Genomic DNA, 14,531 nt, shown 5'->3' on the forward strand with positions numbered 1-14,531 from the left:
CAGAGTCAGAGCCTGTGCTGTGTCAAAGGTGCTGCTTAAGATCTCGGGTGAGGAAATGCTCTCTTACAGATAGCTCACAAGCCTAAACCCCTTGTGGCATTTAAAGGAAATGAATTTTATTTCTCAAGAGCCTACTGCTTCCTAACAAACCTTGGGAAACAAGTTCAGAATACTAGCATATGCTCGAATCCATTTTCTAGTTATAAAGGCTTCTTTATTACTGTTTTTGGCTGACAACAGTTGAGATAGCACGTTTGTCATCATTCTTAAAACACTTGAGAGAGAACAATGTGAGTGCATTTTCATTTCGGTTTTAACTTCTTTATTTCATTGCTGTACAGCTGCATTACACTTGGCTTTAATCCCTTAAGCATTATTTTCCTTGGCAAAATAGTCACTGAACTGAGTAGAACTTACTATTGGAAAAAACTTACTATTGGAAAAATATGCTTCAAAAACCAGTGCGATGTCAATGCCAACTGAAACCCATGGAGCTTAAAATGTCACACATGTGCCTGCAGCTAAAATACATCGCTCCTCATTTTTTTGACCGAACTAGGAATGTTGTAAGTCTTAGGTTGTGAAGCCAACTGTAAAAACCATAGAGTAGCCTCCTGAAACTGAACGTGTGCTTTTTTCCCCCCATGAACAATCATTTGAAAAACAATTATATAAAACTTGATGTAAGATAATTCCATAGGCACTAAATGACTGCGTGGCTCCACTTCTAGGCTCGCCTGCATTAACTGTGGCTATCGGTAAGAAGTTGGGCTACAGGCTTCTTAGAGAAAAGATAGAACCCGACTTTGTAAAACGTCTTTAATATTCAAATATATAAATAAGCACTACTGAAGAATAATTCAGAAGATTGCGGTGATTCATTATGAACAGATGCTATAAACGGGAACAGTAACATTGCTAGGTAAAGAAGAAGCAAGCTATTTTAGGAGTCTTGAAAATCTCTTCTAGTTCTTCAGACAGATCATGCTGCTATAGTTACTTTATGAAAAATTATATTCTGAAAAGCACTTTAGTAAAAGAAACCTTTTACTGGAACTATTATTTAACCAAGACCTTCTACAGCACTAAAACACACCGCAATTGAGTTCCCGATATAGTTTTAAGAATGGGAGGGGTAAAAAAATGAACAAAAAACCTACCATACCTGCACCAGGAGCTATTTATTAGCATAACACTCTTCCTTTTAAAGATTTCGTAACAACTGAAGTATATACAAAGTCTTACAGCATTTACACAATAAAAAAGTTTCCTATTAGCTGATGAAGTATAAGGTAGTGCTGCAATTCACTTCAAAGCATGTATACAATAATAATGAAGCAGACCACTGTACTTTCAACTTCTCCGCTACCACACCACCACTGTCAGTTGAAATGACAGTGAATTAAACCACTGGGAAGACACAGATTGTCAAAAGATTTGTAACAGGTTGACCTGCAGCACTAACCATCATAAGGAGGGGGAGGGAAAAAAATAAAAAAAAAAAAAAAGAAAAGCTACATACTGTCATGTTTCTACACTTTCCTAGAGCTGTAACAAACTTTCACAGCCTTAGATATAACATATGCAAGACAACATAATCACAATTTTTCAGATATAGTTCAGCTACTGCGTGTATTTACTTCTGAATAGGAGGCATTATATTGATATGGCTGTGTGTTTCCGTTTTTGTTCATTAACTGTTCAAATAGGTCTACAAAAAAAAATTAAAAGACAGCATGGACTTTGTAGTCATGATGTGTTTGACTAATAAAGGCATTCAATATCAGCTATAGGATCTAATCATTCCTGTCAAAAGTTTAAGACCAGGAATCTTTGACTAAAAACCAAACCTGCAAAATCCCGCACCTACAACGTTTCCATCTGTTGACTCCAACCTTCTTTAAGCTTCTCCAAGAGGGTAACGCAAAATCATTAAAATGCTTATACCAACCCAAATGCAAGACTCATTTAGTTTATGAGAGGTCAAGCAGATTCCCTAGACTACTTCTGCTGTAAAATTGAGGGAGCTTACCTAGCAAAAAGAAACCTTTACTGAACAGTCCCTTAGTACAAGTAGGGATATATAGTTTAACAACGATACATAATTTAAGAACGTAACATTCTTTGCCTTTTAGAAACAGTTTTACATGTGCCAATAATGCACTTTGTACAGGAGATAAGGCTGCTTTGCCTATCGTCGTATGCCTAAACCTCTTATTTTGGCCAATTTTGCTTTTCTTACCCCCAAAGGGATTCTGTTTCAACTTAGAAGCCAGTAACGTCAGTTGACAATATCTGTATTAAGACAAAAAGTGACATATAAAATCCACAAGGAACCACATAAATACCAAAGAAGTCATATAACCTTTCCATGTAAACACTTTGATTATACTGAAGCCCTAATTAGATTCTCGTCTTAAACTTTTGGCAGATAATGTGTATGCTCAGCCAGGCTTTGTAGTTAGTTATTGTTCAAGTGGAAGCCAGGTCAGCTCACATGTTGACAGGCATGCAACTTGGAAACATTGCACAACAAGCAACACAAAGAGATTTGAGAAGTGTACAAGACTTCAAGTAGACTTCACAACCCTTCACAACTGAATATTCACAGACAAAGATACAGTCCTTGCTTTTTCTACGGTGGATTTTCTCTCACACGTGGGACACTTTCTGTGACTCTCTAGCTTGCTTGATGCTATATAACCACTTGATGATTCTGGCATTCCTTTCAATGGCAGAAATGCCATATGGCACACGGTCATTGGCACTGTCATCGTTTCTAAGGTCACTGTTACTGTCCTGAGACTGTTCACAGTCTGAGCTAATCATGCTTGCACTGCGAAAGTTGAGGGATATAATGTCAGAGTTAGCCCTTGCAAAGTTTTCCATCCCGAGGTTTTCAAGCTCTTCAGGATCCAGTCCGCAGTAGTTAAAGAATCGCTCAACATCTGCGTCGACACGGAAGTATCTGTCGCTTAAGTCTGATTTTGATCGCTGTAGGGAGGGTCTTCTACTAACTCCGCATCCAGACTCGACTGCCTCAATCTCTGGGGATTTCAGGGTGGCGATGGCAGCGATTTTGGGCTTTGGAGGCAGAGGTGGGGCTGAACTACTGCAGGGTATTGCTTTTAAGGGCTTTGCACTGGTTACTTTCCTAATGTCTGAGGAGCTGTGAGAGACATGCAAGAAAGTCTCTGCCGACTGATCTAGGAGCCTTCTGCTGACATTGGAGCTGCTCTCCTGTGGGCTGCTACGGCCCTGCGTGGGGTAAACCTTCAAAGATTCGGCGAACGAGTGTCGGTTCAGCTCCGTCGAATCGGCTCTGTGGGGCGGCCAGTTTCGGGGACCGTGCTTATATCCTGAACCCGAGCTGGAGCCTTCGGAGCTGTTGATGATGTTCTTCAAAATCTCGAGTTTCAGATTTTCTCTCTGGACGCCGCTCTCGGTCTTCGTGTTGTTGCTGAAGACTTTCAAGGTGGGGCTCCCCAGCGCTCGCTTGGCCGCAGGACAGACCGGCGGCTTCGCCAGCACCGCCGGCTTCACGGGCTCCTGCTTGGCGTTGATGACCTCCTGGCTCTTGACATATTTCGCCTTGTCGGCTTCTAGCCTCTCCACCGCGCTCAGTCTTTTTGGATTAGGCTCCGCCTGCCTGCGAAAATAGTCGGGTCCTTTGTTCAGGATGCGGAGAGGAACGGCAGACGTGAAAGTGACGGCAGGGCTGACCGGCTTCACCATGCTACCTGTCGGTAGTGTTTCTGTAGGCATGTTTGGTGGTCTTTCCCCCGCAGCCGTTTTGGATTCTTCTCTGGGATCTCCTAAATGCACGGTGCAGAAACATGTACATTAAGCACAATGAAGAGCCGATGAATCCTGGGATCTGAGCGTTAGCAGCAGCGCCTCATCTCACAGCTCATTAAATAACACTGCGTTTCTCTTTTAAAGGCGGCCTTTGTAGGGCAAGGCCACCCGACACAAGTCCCTATCGGTCTGCTCCGCCGACTCCTTTCTTCTCGCTGAAAGATGCGGGAGTCTCGCCGTTCCCTTTGTGCTCCGCTACCGGCAGCGATCTGAAACGCAGAATAACCAACCACACGTTAGCGAGAGCGCCTGACATCAGAGCGGTAGCAACAGCCGCCTCCCGGCCCTCCTCTCCCACCGCCGGACGGGATGCGGCCGCCGGCGCCGGCGCAGGGGAGGCGGCGCTCGGGGCGCCCGTGCCCCCCTCTCGCTCTGCACCCCTGTGCATCTTACGAGAAACGTGTTGCTCCTTGCTTACAGTCTAAGCTTGGATTTAACAAAATTACACTGGAAAAGAAAAAAAATTTAAAAAAATTAAACCCCACCACAATACAGCCATGTATGTCTGGAGGGGAAAAAGGAAGCAAAATGTGTCAATTCAGAGACTTAGACCCATCTATCTCCTGAAGATCAATGAAAGGGCACTTTCAAACTAATATCTTTGGCTTTGATTAGTTGACTTGTGTAACATTTTATCTCTAAACCCCAAACATTCTTCTCCTTACAGGCAACATACTCTGTAAATCTAAGAAATTAAGTGTATTTTCCTTTTTTATTAAATGCTCCAGAACACAATCTGGTCTAAAAAGCAGAGCGCAAACAGAGACATGTGGCATTTTAAGTGCAATACACACGTTTCATCATTAATCTGATATAAAATCAACAATTAAAAGTAGGAGATCTTGCTAAAGCCACCTATTCCAGCTCAAAGTCTTTTTGAACGTTAGTCCCCAAAGCACCGGTGCTCCAGCAGTAAAATAAGGATTTTCAAGTTCTCGTGATCACCTTACAGGCTTAACAGAACAACAACAAAAGGCTTTGTTTTTTGATGAAAGATTTTGGAAGCACGCAAAAACATTCTGACTGGCTTTGAAAGAAAAGAACTTGTCTTCACATTTGGATATAATCATTTCTACCAAGCACTAAGCGCAAATGAAGTTTACCTTCATCTAAATTATTTTGAGATCCTATCACTTAGGATTGTCACAACAGTCTAAAATCCAACACTACGGATGATGTTACAAGTGCTGTAACAATTTTTCCCACATGAGGCACTGAAGGGCACTTATCATGGAATCTACTTTTCAAGCAGTGATTTAGCTAATGGGTCTCATTTGTTTTATTACTGCCCCATTAATCTGTGCTGCCCTTTTTAATATCCCATTTCTGTTATCGCTGTGTTCTTCAGGGAGAGAAAGAAAAGCAGCTGCTACTTCTTCACTCATCCTAAGGAACGCAGAGCGGCATCCTTCCCAGGGATGACCTGCTTTCCTGTGCACTGCCATGCTGTGCATGCTCATCCACCAATAGCCAACTTACCAATACAGGGCGTGCCATGAGTATATTGTTTAGGCCAAAAAAACCCACAAAAAATTTAAATTCCAGCTAAAGATACATTAACAGTAAAAAGAAAACAACCTCAAGTACCGATTCCCAGAAATACATGATACGTACATTGAATATTCTCTCTAAATCATCCAAGGTCAAAGCCAGCAAATAAAATATATAAATGCTATAACGAGATTATAGGAAAAAGCTGAGCTTTCTCCTGAAGGCTCACTGTCACAAGCATTCTTCAAATACAAACTAACATATTTAGGTGGGTGATAAACCAGACACACATTCAGTGCAATTGAAAGGGTAGTGAAATGTTAATTAAGCTTCTCTTTCAATGTTGTTTTATAAATCCTAGTGCTAACTCCTCAGCAGTTTGACTTCCTGAATTTTAACTAAGTCTTTCTGAAGGAGAAAAACCCCACTTTCCTCATTTGAACCAATATGTTTATTGGTACTATTTTGAAATTAAGTATCAAATTTCCAAATGCGCTGAGGCAATTCCAATACGCATCTGCACACACACATTTCTCTTCAGTACACAGACATCAAATCTTTCCACATTGCCAACTCAGAGCTTGATGGCTAAGTGCTTGTAAAAATACCCCATTGGTGTGTATTTGGTACTTGTGTGCAGAAATCAAATCTATGCAAGAGCAGGGGTCTTGTCAGGAGGAAGAAAATCTCTGAAACAACCAAAACCCCAATTCTCTGTACTAAACAACACTGTCACCCAGTTGAGTTAATACCACTTGAATAAGCAAGACCACAACTCTCCATTTCCTCCTTGGCCATTGCCATTAAAGGCCACCATGGTCCTGCCCCAGAGGACAGGCGAGCGGCTCCACGCACCACTACGGATCGGAGCTGTGGGAACCGAGGCATCGGACTTGAGGCTGCTTTTGGAAGTCCTTCCCCAGCACTTAACAACTTCCTCACTCAGAACAGCCCTGATCAATGCCAGCAAGCATCGCTTAGGAGGCTAAGCATCCACGTTGGCTTTAACACCACACTTAAAAGGAAAAAAGAAGGAAGGAAAAAAAAAATCCCAGTGTGCACGCACGTTCATCCGAGAGAACAAGAGTGCTTGTTTGCACGCACATACGGGGCCAAGTGCCCTGAAGCCAATGGAACTACGCTGTGACTGGCAACGAGCTTCAGGCATGCCTAGAAAGAAAAGCAAAGACCTGGTGAAGGGCCAGGGCAGAAATGTCCACCCGGGCCAGCACAGGGAGCCAGGGGAGTAACAGCCAGGTGGTTACATGGCCAGACGTGGAGGCTTTTACCTGTGGGGCTGCTGGTATAAATTACGGTACATGCAGCTACAAAAAAGGATCAACTAAGGCTTTGTGTGTTGTTTAAATTACCCCATTTCAACAAGGTGCTGCATTTAAATATCATAGGAAAGTTTATTCAGTACTCTTATCTTGGAGAGCTAAAAATTGTTAACCAGACACTACTAGAAAAGAAAGTGGGATGAAAGAGAGGTGGATGAATGTAAAGTGCTAATGAAACAACTTCTCCTGCCTGTGCTGGTGATGGCTGCAGCCCAATTCTGCTGCGAGCAGGGAAAGTGAGCACAATTCCTACCAGCCTCTCTGCTGTCCACGGGCACCTGAAACACAGCAGCGACACTAGAGAGCCTTGCTACTTATTAATTTCATCGGTAATGAAAAAGGCTGAGCAGTAGCAGCAGTACAGCGTAGTCTCAGGAAGACAAAATTGTGCCACTTAGTTTCCAGTTGTGAAAATCATCATTGCAGCAACAGGGGTATAGAAATGGCTTTCTTCAGGCTTAAACTCCAAAGAAAGTCACCACTTAGGCATCTGAATTTCCTGTGGTGTACAGCTCTGGTACCACTTTTGCACTGCAGAAATTCAAAGGTAAATAGGTTTTCTTCACCCACTCCCAGGAAATGTATGAAATATACTTAGGGACCTAAGAAACATTCCTTTTACTCTGTTTACACCCAAATGTCTACTCTGTAGGTGTAATTCTTCTATGGACTGAATTGTGTTTTTCAGGATTCACTCTGGATTTCCATTATTGCTCTTCCTTACAACAACTGCTAGACTTAAGAGATTATTTAAAGAAAAACAAAGCTAAAAATTTACGCACACATTCAAACATAGTTCATTTTAATACTATGCATACATTAATAAAACTCTTCTTAAAGTTCTTACTAACTGAGCTCTTCTAACACCCAGCGACTGTTGCAGACCTGCTGAGTAGAATACAAAACGTACAAAGAGGTAGAGGGGTTTTGGTTTTTTTAAAGCTGTATTTTCAGCCAGACACTTTGATTCAGGATACCTTTGCGCCAGAGGCAGAGATCCAGAGCACTTATTCATTCTAGGCATCGTGCTCTAATCACTCTTAGATCTGTAATATGTTTGTCAGATATTCACATTTAAACAAGACGCACTATCTGCATGATTTAGGGGAACACAATACAGCCTAGATCAGCAATAGCTGTACAACTAACATTAACTACAAATAAATCCTCTATAAAATATTCTTTCCTTGATTTAAAGGCAAGACAGTAGGAGGAGATAAACTATGCAGAAACTTTGAATTACAGTTCCATATATTCTAAATATGCAGTTTTTTGAAATTTAAAGGAAATTTATGAACTGGCCCCATTCTGGCAAGTATTTATTTCTAGCACTATTATTAATACAATGTTATTGTACAATACTCAAGTTTATTTTTTCTCCTATACCTAAAGCTGCATTCTAAACACAGACTGAATGATGCTAACTGACAGCAAACAATGCGCTTCCCTCCCTGGTTCTGTGTTGCCCTGTAAGGTCCTACACCTTGGCCAAGTTTCAGTCAGACTTTGCCTACAAGTATTCACAGAAGAGCATTACATATTTTAACAATATTCAAGTTGCAACAAAGCAGCAAAAAACAACAGTGATAATGTGGCCCAAATGAAATTAGTGGAATTTCTGCTCTTGACTTCGGTGAGGACACAGCTTCACCCGACAAAGCTACAATGAAGCTCGTGCTCTTAATTCATCGCTCTGGGACAGCAGATGAAGGGATTGTATAGGAGGTAGGATGAAGCACAGTGGATAAATATAACGAAGGCTGACAGCCTTTACTCTGCTTTCCTTGATATTTAAAAGCCCGTGTCAATTTTATTTTCCAGATGATAAAATGTAACTACCACTACCTCAAGATGCACCATAAACATCACATAAATTCCAGCAAAAGTAATCAACAAGTGATCTCAATAGGATTCAAAGAGATCACAAAACAAAATCTGCATAGGAACACAGGACACAGATGGAAAATGTCAGGCTCTGCTAACGACTAGGTGCACTTCAGAGCTGCAGGTCCCATATGAAGATGCTGCTTTGTTAACAGTCCCTGCAAAGCCTATAAATGAGGGCTTCACTGAGAATGACTGGCTACAAGTCTGTGCACTAAGTTATATTAATGTGTACATCTAAAACTGATATAAGTTATTCTGTGGATAATTGTCATTATAAATCTCACATATTTATATTATTAAATTTAAAAATACAGGCTAAACCTAGATAAACTAGGCTTAAATTGACATAAGATAATCCAGAATGGCAGCAGTATTTAATTTTTGAAACCAATTTCAGATAAACATGTGTATGGGTGTAGACTTGGTCTCACATATTAACTGTCAAGATAAAGCATGAGGAGATGAAATAATCTTTCAGATCTACCGTAACTCAAAACACTAATGAAAGTTAAGTACTAATGCTGATATTCAACCCTGCTCCCCCCTAAAACATGAAACAGCAAACTGTAAGTGAAAAGCTGTATCTGTTCAAGTAGACATTTAAGCCTATTCAAAAGGTCATAAAAAAATGTGAACTACAGTGACCTAAAACCAACAGTGGCAGAATTATATAGACATGGGAAATCTCCACCAAGTGGGAAGGTAACAACTTTGGCAAAGGTGGCCACTTTTCACTGCTGATGTATTACTTCCAATCAAAAAACCCAAACTACAACTAGCATTAACTTTGTAATAACTTGCATAGATGAACGTACAATGGGCTGATATATTTACGCTAATTCTGCTTTGCTCTTACATCACAGAGACTTCTAAGATGTCCATAAACAAAACACTGCCACCACTTGGCACACTTTCGATTTCACTGTGCAGTTGAAATGATGAGGTTTAAAGCAGGATGCTGCCATAACCAGAAATGCTAACACTGGGGGGAAACAGCTTCTGGAATATCCACAGAGGTACAAATGCCTGGAAAGCAGGAAAGCAACTTAGCAGCTATACTTACATACTGCCATTGTAATGTATGCTTAGCGCTCACTGGGAGCTGGATAGAGATGCCTCTTCGAAAGAAAAATCTTCAGAAAGTGTTTTGCTTCTTTTTAGTTCAGACATCGGGCACTGTTACATTTCCTACCCAGTAGCAATAATCCACTCTCAGTGATACTTGCTTCTGGGTAGATACTGCCCTACAGATGGCTCCCAAACATGAAAACCCTGATTTCTTTCAAAAGGTGCAGACAGCTGCACAAATGCACAAGAAAGCTCAGAAATGAAATTTCCCTTTCTTCCAACTAGATAGCAAAAAAAAAAAAAAAGTTGTCTTATTATTTAGAGCGATATTACATGCTGTGTTTGCAAAAGCTGTAATGGAAATAAATTCTCTTTTCTTTGGACCCCCATGTTGATTACACCCTATTGCACTCTTTGGAATAATTTCAGTCTCTCATTTAAACAAAAAAAAGCAGGAAAGGGCCTAAAAAAGTATAGTAAGGAATATAATTTTTTATTACATTTGTAGCTCTAGCTTTATGTGAATACTTCTATTTCAGTGTGCATTCTACGAGAATGATTCTCTAAACACTTTGCAAAGCTTTAGGAAACACATTTACTTCTCGTTCATCTGCCAGAGTCAATGGTCTCAAGTCCAAACCACTTTCATCCTTTTAATTCTGCATCTCTCCATAACCATCACATGTGAATTTATAGGCTCCTCCCTACAGAAGATCACAATTCCCAATTTATCCTGTGGTCTCCTGGGCCTACACAATTTCCCCAAGATCCCCTCTGCACTTTTAGAGATAAACACAGCTCCCTTCTTCGATACAGGATATTTGGTCCTGGTGCTCTGTCACATTTCAGAGGTTCATCAGACCCCAAGATTGGTCCCTGCTGCACCGGGTCCCAGCTGTTTGGTCTCTCTTTTCTGGCAAAAGGGGCATTCTTATTCCTCTGCTCCTTCACCACCTCCTCTTCAAACCATTTTCCCATTGCACCATCCCATTTTTGCAAGACGCAGTAACCCCTGCTCCGCTCTGGTTGAAGGAGCAGTGCTATCTGGACTACGCTTTTCCTTTCCTTTCCTCTCCGCTCCTGATAGGAAAAGCTGGCACCTCATCTCCTTGCTCCTGGCAGCTGTCCTTCACATCCACGCTTGGATTTGGCATCCTGGAAAACCATTTTTTTTCCTAGTGGTAACATTTGCAATGTGTAAAAAGAAAAAAAAATTAATTGGGCAGCTTTATGTGTCATCGCTGTGCACTGGGAGAAAACAGAGGGAGGCAGAACAACAAAACGGTTTTAATTATGAAGCTCAGCAAAAATGTTTTAAATGGAACACTATTCATTTTAGTTCACATCTCAAATCCGTAGTAATTCTTAACAAGTTCATTTTAAGAGTGAGTCATATTTTAAGCTACCCAAATCTTCGCGGCAATAGGTTCAGTGGAAATCGTACGCATTACTGAAGAAGGAAATCAAAATCTTCTATCTGCAAAAATGCAGAGATACACCTGCAAAGCACCCTCCTTCTGGTATTACCACACAGATATGCCGCCTCACTAGCAGGATTTGCAGACTCCATACATCAGTCGCCCACGTGGCCCCTGGCCACAGCAAAGTCTGATCCTCTGCGCCGCAGAGAACAACAGAAGCACGAGCGTAATGAGTAATTAGGCAGCTGGGCAACAGCTCAGTAACTTCTGCAGCATCCCTCACCAAAAAACTGATTATCATTCACTCGCTATGGAACATACATTTGGATAGCAATGTTTTCAAAATGCCAATTCTGGACTATTTAACACACTGAGGTAAATTAAACGTAGTCCTATATCTTTTAAGCGTTTGAAAACTTGTATGAATGTTAAAGCAGTCTACTGCAGCACACTTGTCATCACCAGTGCAACTACGGGATCAGACTCGGTCTTACATTATGGAGTGAGCCCTAAAACATAAATCACCTTGGCTTAGAGGAACTTCTTCTGCACGTAAACTTGGAAATACTAAGAAATCAAGCCAGATTTAAATTGATAAAGTGAAAAGTATAGAAAATGCAGTCAGGGATGATTAGGATGACAAAGAAAACACCTTTTCCTCTGCTTGACTTGGAGTGCGGCTGGAAGCAGCCCTCCAGGACAGATGCTCAAAGTACTAGGCTATACCACATGTAGAGACAGATCCCTCTCCAGCACTTCTTCTCAAAGGTTTCCACTTTTAAAAAGTAAGTATCTGCAAGCTTTAAATTAAGGAAAGAGTAAAAAAGCCCACATAGTGTACTTGGCGAGGAAATAGGGTTACTAATCCTGCTCCAGAGCAATTAAGTAATTTCTAGCAGGTAGGACATTTCAGCTGAAATAGGAAGACCCATTCAATATTCTGCCAACTGGGTTCTTCCTCAGGAGGTGGAAAACTTGCCCCAATTCGGGGACTGGGGATTGATCCAGTCTCCCATTTCTCAGAAGAGTGCAGCAATCTTTGATCTTATGGACGTAAATGGATACCTGCTGCCGCTGCCAGCTCGTTTTTGTGGGAAAGGAAAAAATTTACCAGGCTCTGGCATAAGAGGCCAAAAGCCCTGAAATCTCCAGTTGCCGTGTTTAGACTCTTATTTATTGAAAACAGTTTTCTAAAACTGTTTACAATGAGAAATATATTAAAGGAACATAGTAACATAGCTATAAACAGATTTTATTTGAGAAATAACAATAAACCCACAATGAAAATAGCTGCAGTTAGACATTCCCTTGCAGTTCCTAACCCTGCAAAACTCCAGAAATGTTCAAATACACAAAGACTCAAAGTAAACAAATATAGCCCAGAAAAGAGAAACAATCCCAACAATTTAAGCTGTGGAAAAACAGAAACCATAGAGAACTACTATAAATGGAAAAAAAAAAATCATACTTAAAATTTCCTTTCCTTTAGTCAGAGATTTAATTAGAAGGGAAACTTTTTAAAATACTTATTTTCAAAGTTTCAAAACAAAGCTTAATAGCATCTTTCTGAAGTTTCTTACCTGTTGTAAAAATACATTTGAAAGAAATAGTGCACAAGTGTATGGAATATTTGTTATAAGATGAAATTTTTACACGCAAGAAACCAGAAAGTCACAGAGATTATATAAATTTAAATCTTTTCTCTATTATTGTAACAGCTTACTCTTATCTTGTTATATGGAAAATTCTTTTTAATAAACTCTATACATGAACACAACCGTTTCGTCTTTAGAAATTAATATTAAAATATAGCCAATGAACATCTTTTACTGAAATTAAGAACCTACAAGACCACCTTTAATAGGCAGTACAGTAGGCACAATTAAGATCCGAGTATGCTAAAACCAGTAGCTTAGAAAAAGGATAATGTTCAGCCAGTGGCGTACAATAGAGTGGCCTAATTCTGACAACTGAGGACTTTGAGCCACTCTTCTGATTAGCTGTGGGCTCGTTTGTCAAAATTCTTTGTATTAAACAGCCTTTTCTGTAGCATGAGATATTACTGAAGTAAGGTCAGCGTGGCTATTTAAAAATAATTTCTACACCATAATTGCCCCGCGTTAACCATTTCTAAGATTGAAACTTTAGATACATGAAATATTGCCCATTTATTTTTTCTTAAATAAATGCACTGTAAAAGTTTTGACTATGTAAAAACAAATCAGGTCTTTTTTAAATAATAAAAAAAAACCCAACAAAAACAAACCACACATGATTTACAGCAGTGTTCCAGGGCACTGCAACCTTCAGAGCAACTCCATGAATGGTATCTTTTATTTTTGACTGGTACAGCTACGTTTTTCTCTTAAGAGGACATTTTCCCATAGCACAGGATAGTTCATTCCCTTTTTCTCCAGCCTCAAGTCTAAAGATACATGGTCTTAGAAGTCAAGAAAGCAAATGAAAGGAGTGCTAACACTACGCCTTGAAGACATGTCTGTATATTTAAGACTTCTTCAAGCAGATGGTTAAAACCACCGATTTTGGCACTGGAAAACAATGCAATGTAGGTCTTCAGTGTTGTTATGATGTTGCAATCAACGACGTAGCTGTATAACCCAACACAAGTACTACATTGTATGTGCATGGCTTGATTACCCCTTTGCACTGTATCCCCTTAGACTAGACCGGATGTATTTACTAGAGTTGTTGAGGTGTCAGCTGTTAGAATACACTGAGTGTATTTTCTTCTTAATTGCTGTATTGGAAATATGTGGTCCACAGAGTCCATGCGTTAAAACTACAGATCTTCACAAACTATTCACAACCTATTTAACTGAAGATGAATATCCAGTTAGCTACTTGTTAATGAGCATCCAAACTTTTGTTTGATCCAAGTTTGATGCTCAAAGTGTGTTTTTGTATTACTGACATTTAATGTAATGACTTTTCACTGAAACAATGTGCTTAGAAAGATGCTTTTAAGAAGTCAGACTGTCCAGACTGCGCACTGACTGGTTTTCGCGTATCTGAGGGCCTTGACGAAGTTATGATGATGATGGAATTCTTCCTGGCCACAACTTTTAAGAAACCATAGAAACCTCACCGTCTTAAAGAAACAAAAGCTGTATTGAGTCGCCACAAGTGCATTTAATCAAGTGGAGAGGGAGGCAGTGCAGGGAGGGTTGAGGCATCCCAGCTCCAAGAAAAAACCAAACCCAAACTTGGAATTGGGAGTGTGGGGACAGACACAAGAAGAGCAGGAAATGGCAAGACACAGAAAGGTAGAGGAGAAATGCAATTACCAGGAAAAGAGCAGAGAGGAAAAGGTGTTGGGAATAGAGAAGGGGGCACCGAACAGTGGGTTGGGAGGCAGAAATAGATTACAAGGACAGAGGGGGATTAGAGAAAAAAGGAAGAAAACTTCAAGTGCTCTTCCTCATCACCTCCCTTGCAGCTCCTACGT

At 40.5% G+C, this 14,531-nt stretch overlaps 1 protein-coding gene across 4 annotated transcripts in view; it reads right to left on the minus strand.

The window, feature by feature from the left end:
* Positions 1-297: 297 nt before the first annotated feature.
* The window catches only part of FAM110B (family with sequence similarity 110 member B), a 113,790-nt gene continuing 99,556 nt past the window's right edge, over positions 298-14,531 (minus strand). For all 4 annotated transcript variants that reach the window (XM_075141812.1, XM_075141813.1, XM_075141814.1 and 1 more), the window contains one exon: positions 298-4,067. In XM_075141812.1, coding sequence (XP_074997913.1) covers positions 2,653-3,765 — 1,113 coding nt within the window. In that variant the 5' untranslated portion in view covers positions 3,766-4,067 and the 3' untranslated portion in view covers positions 298-2,652. The remainder of the gene's footprint in view (positions 4,068-14,531) is intronic.

The sequence above is a fragment of the Calonectris borealis genome, chromosome 2 (assembly GCF_964195595.1).
Source record: "Calonectris borealis chromosome 2, bCalBor7.hap1.2, whole genome shotgun sequence".
In the NCBI taxonomy this organism is placed as follows: Eukaryota; Metazoa; Chordata; class Aves; order Procellariiformes; family Procellariidae; genus Calonectris; species Calonectris borealis.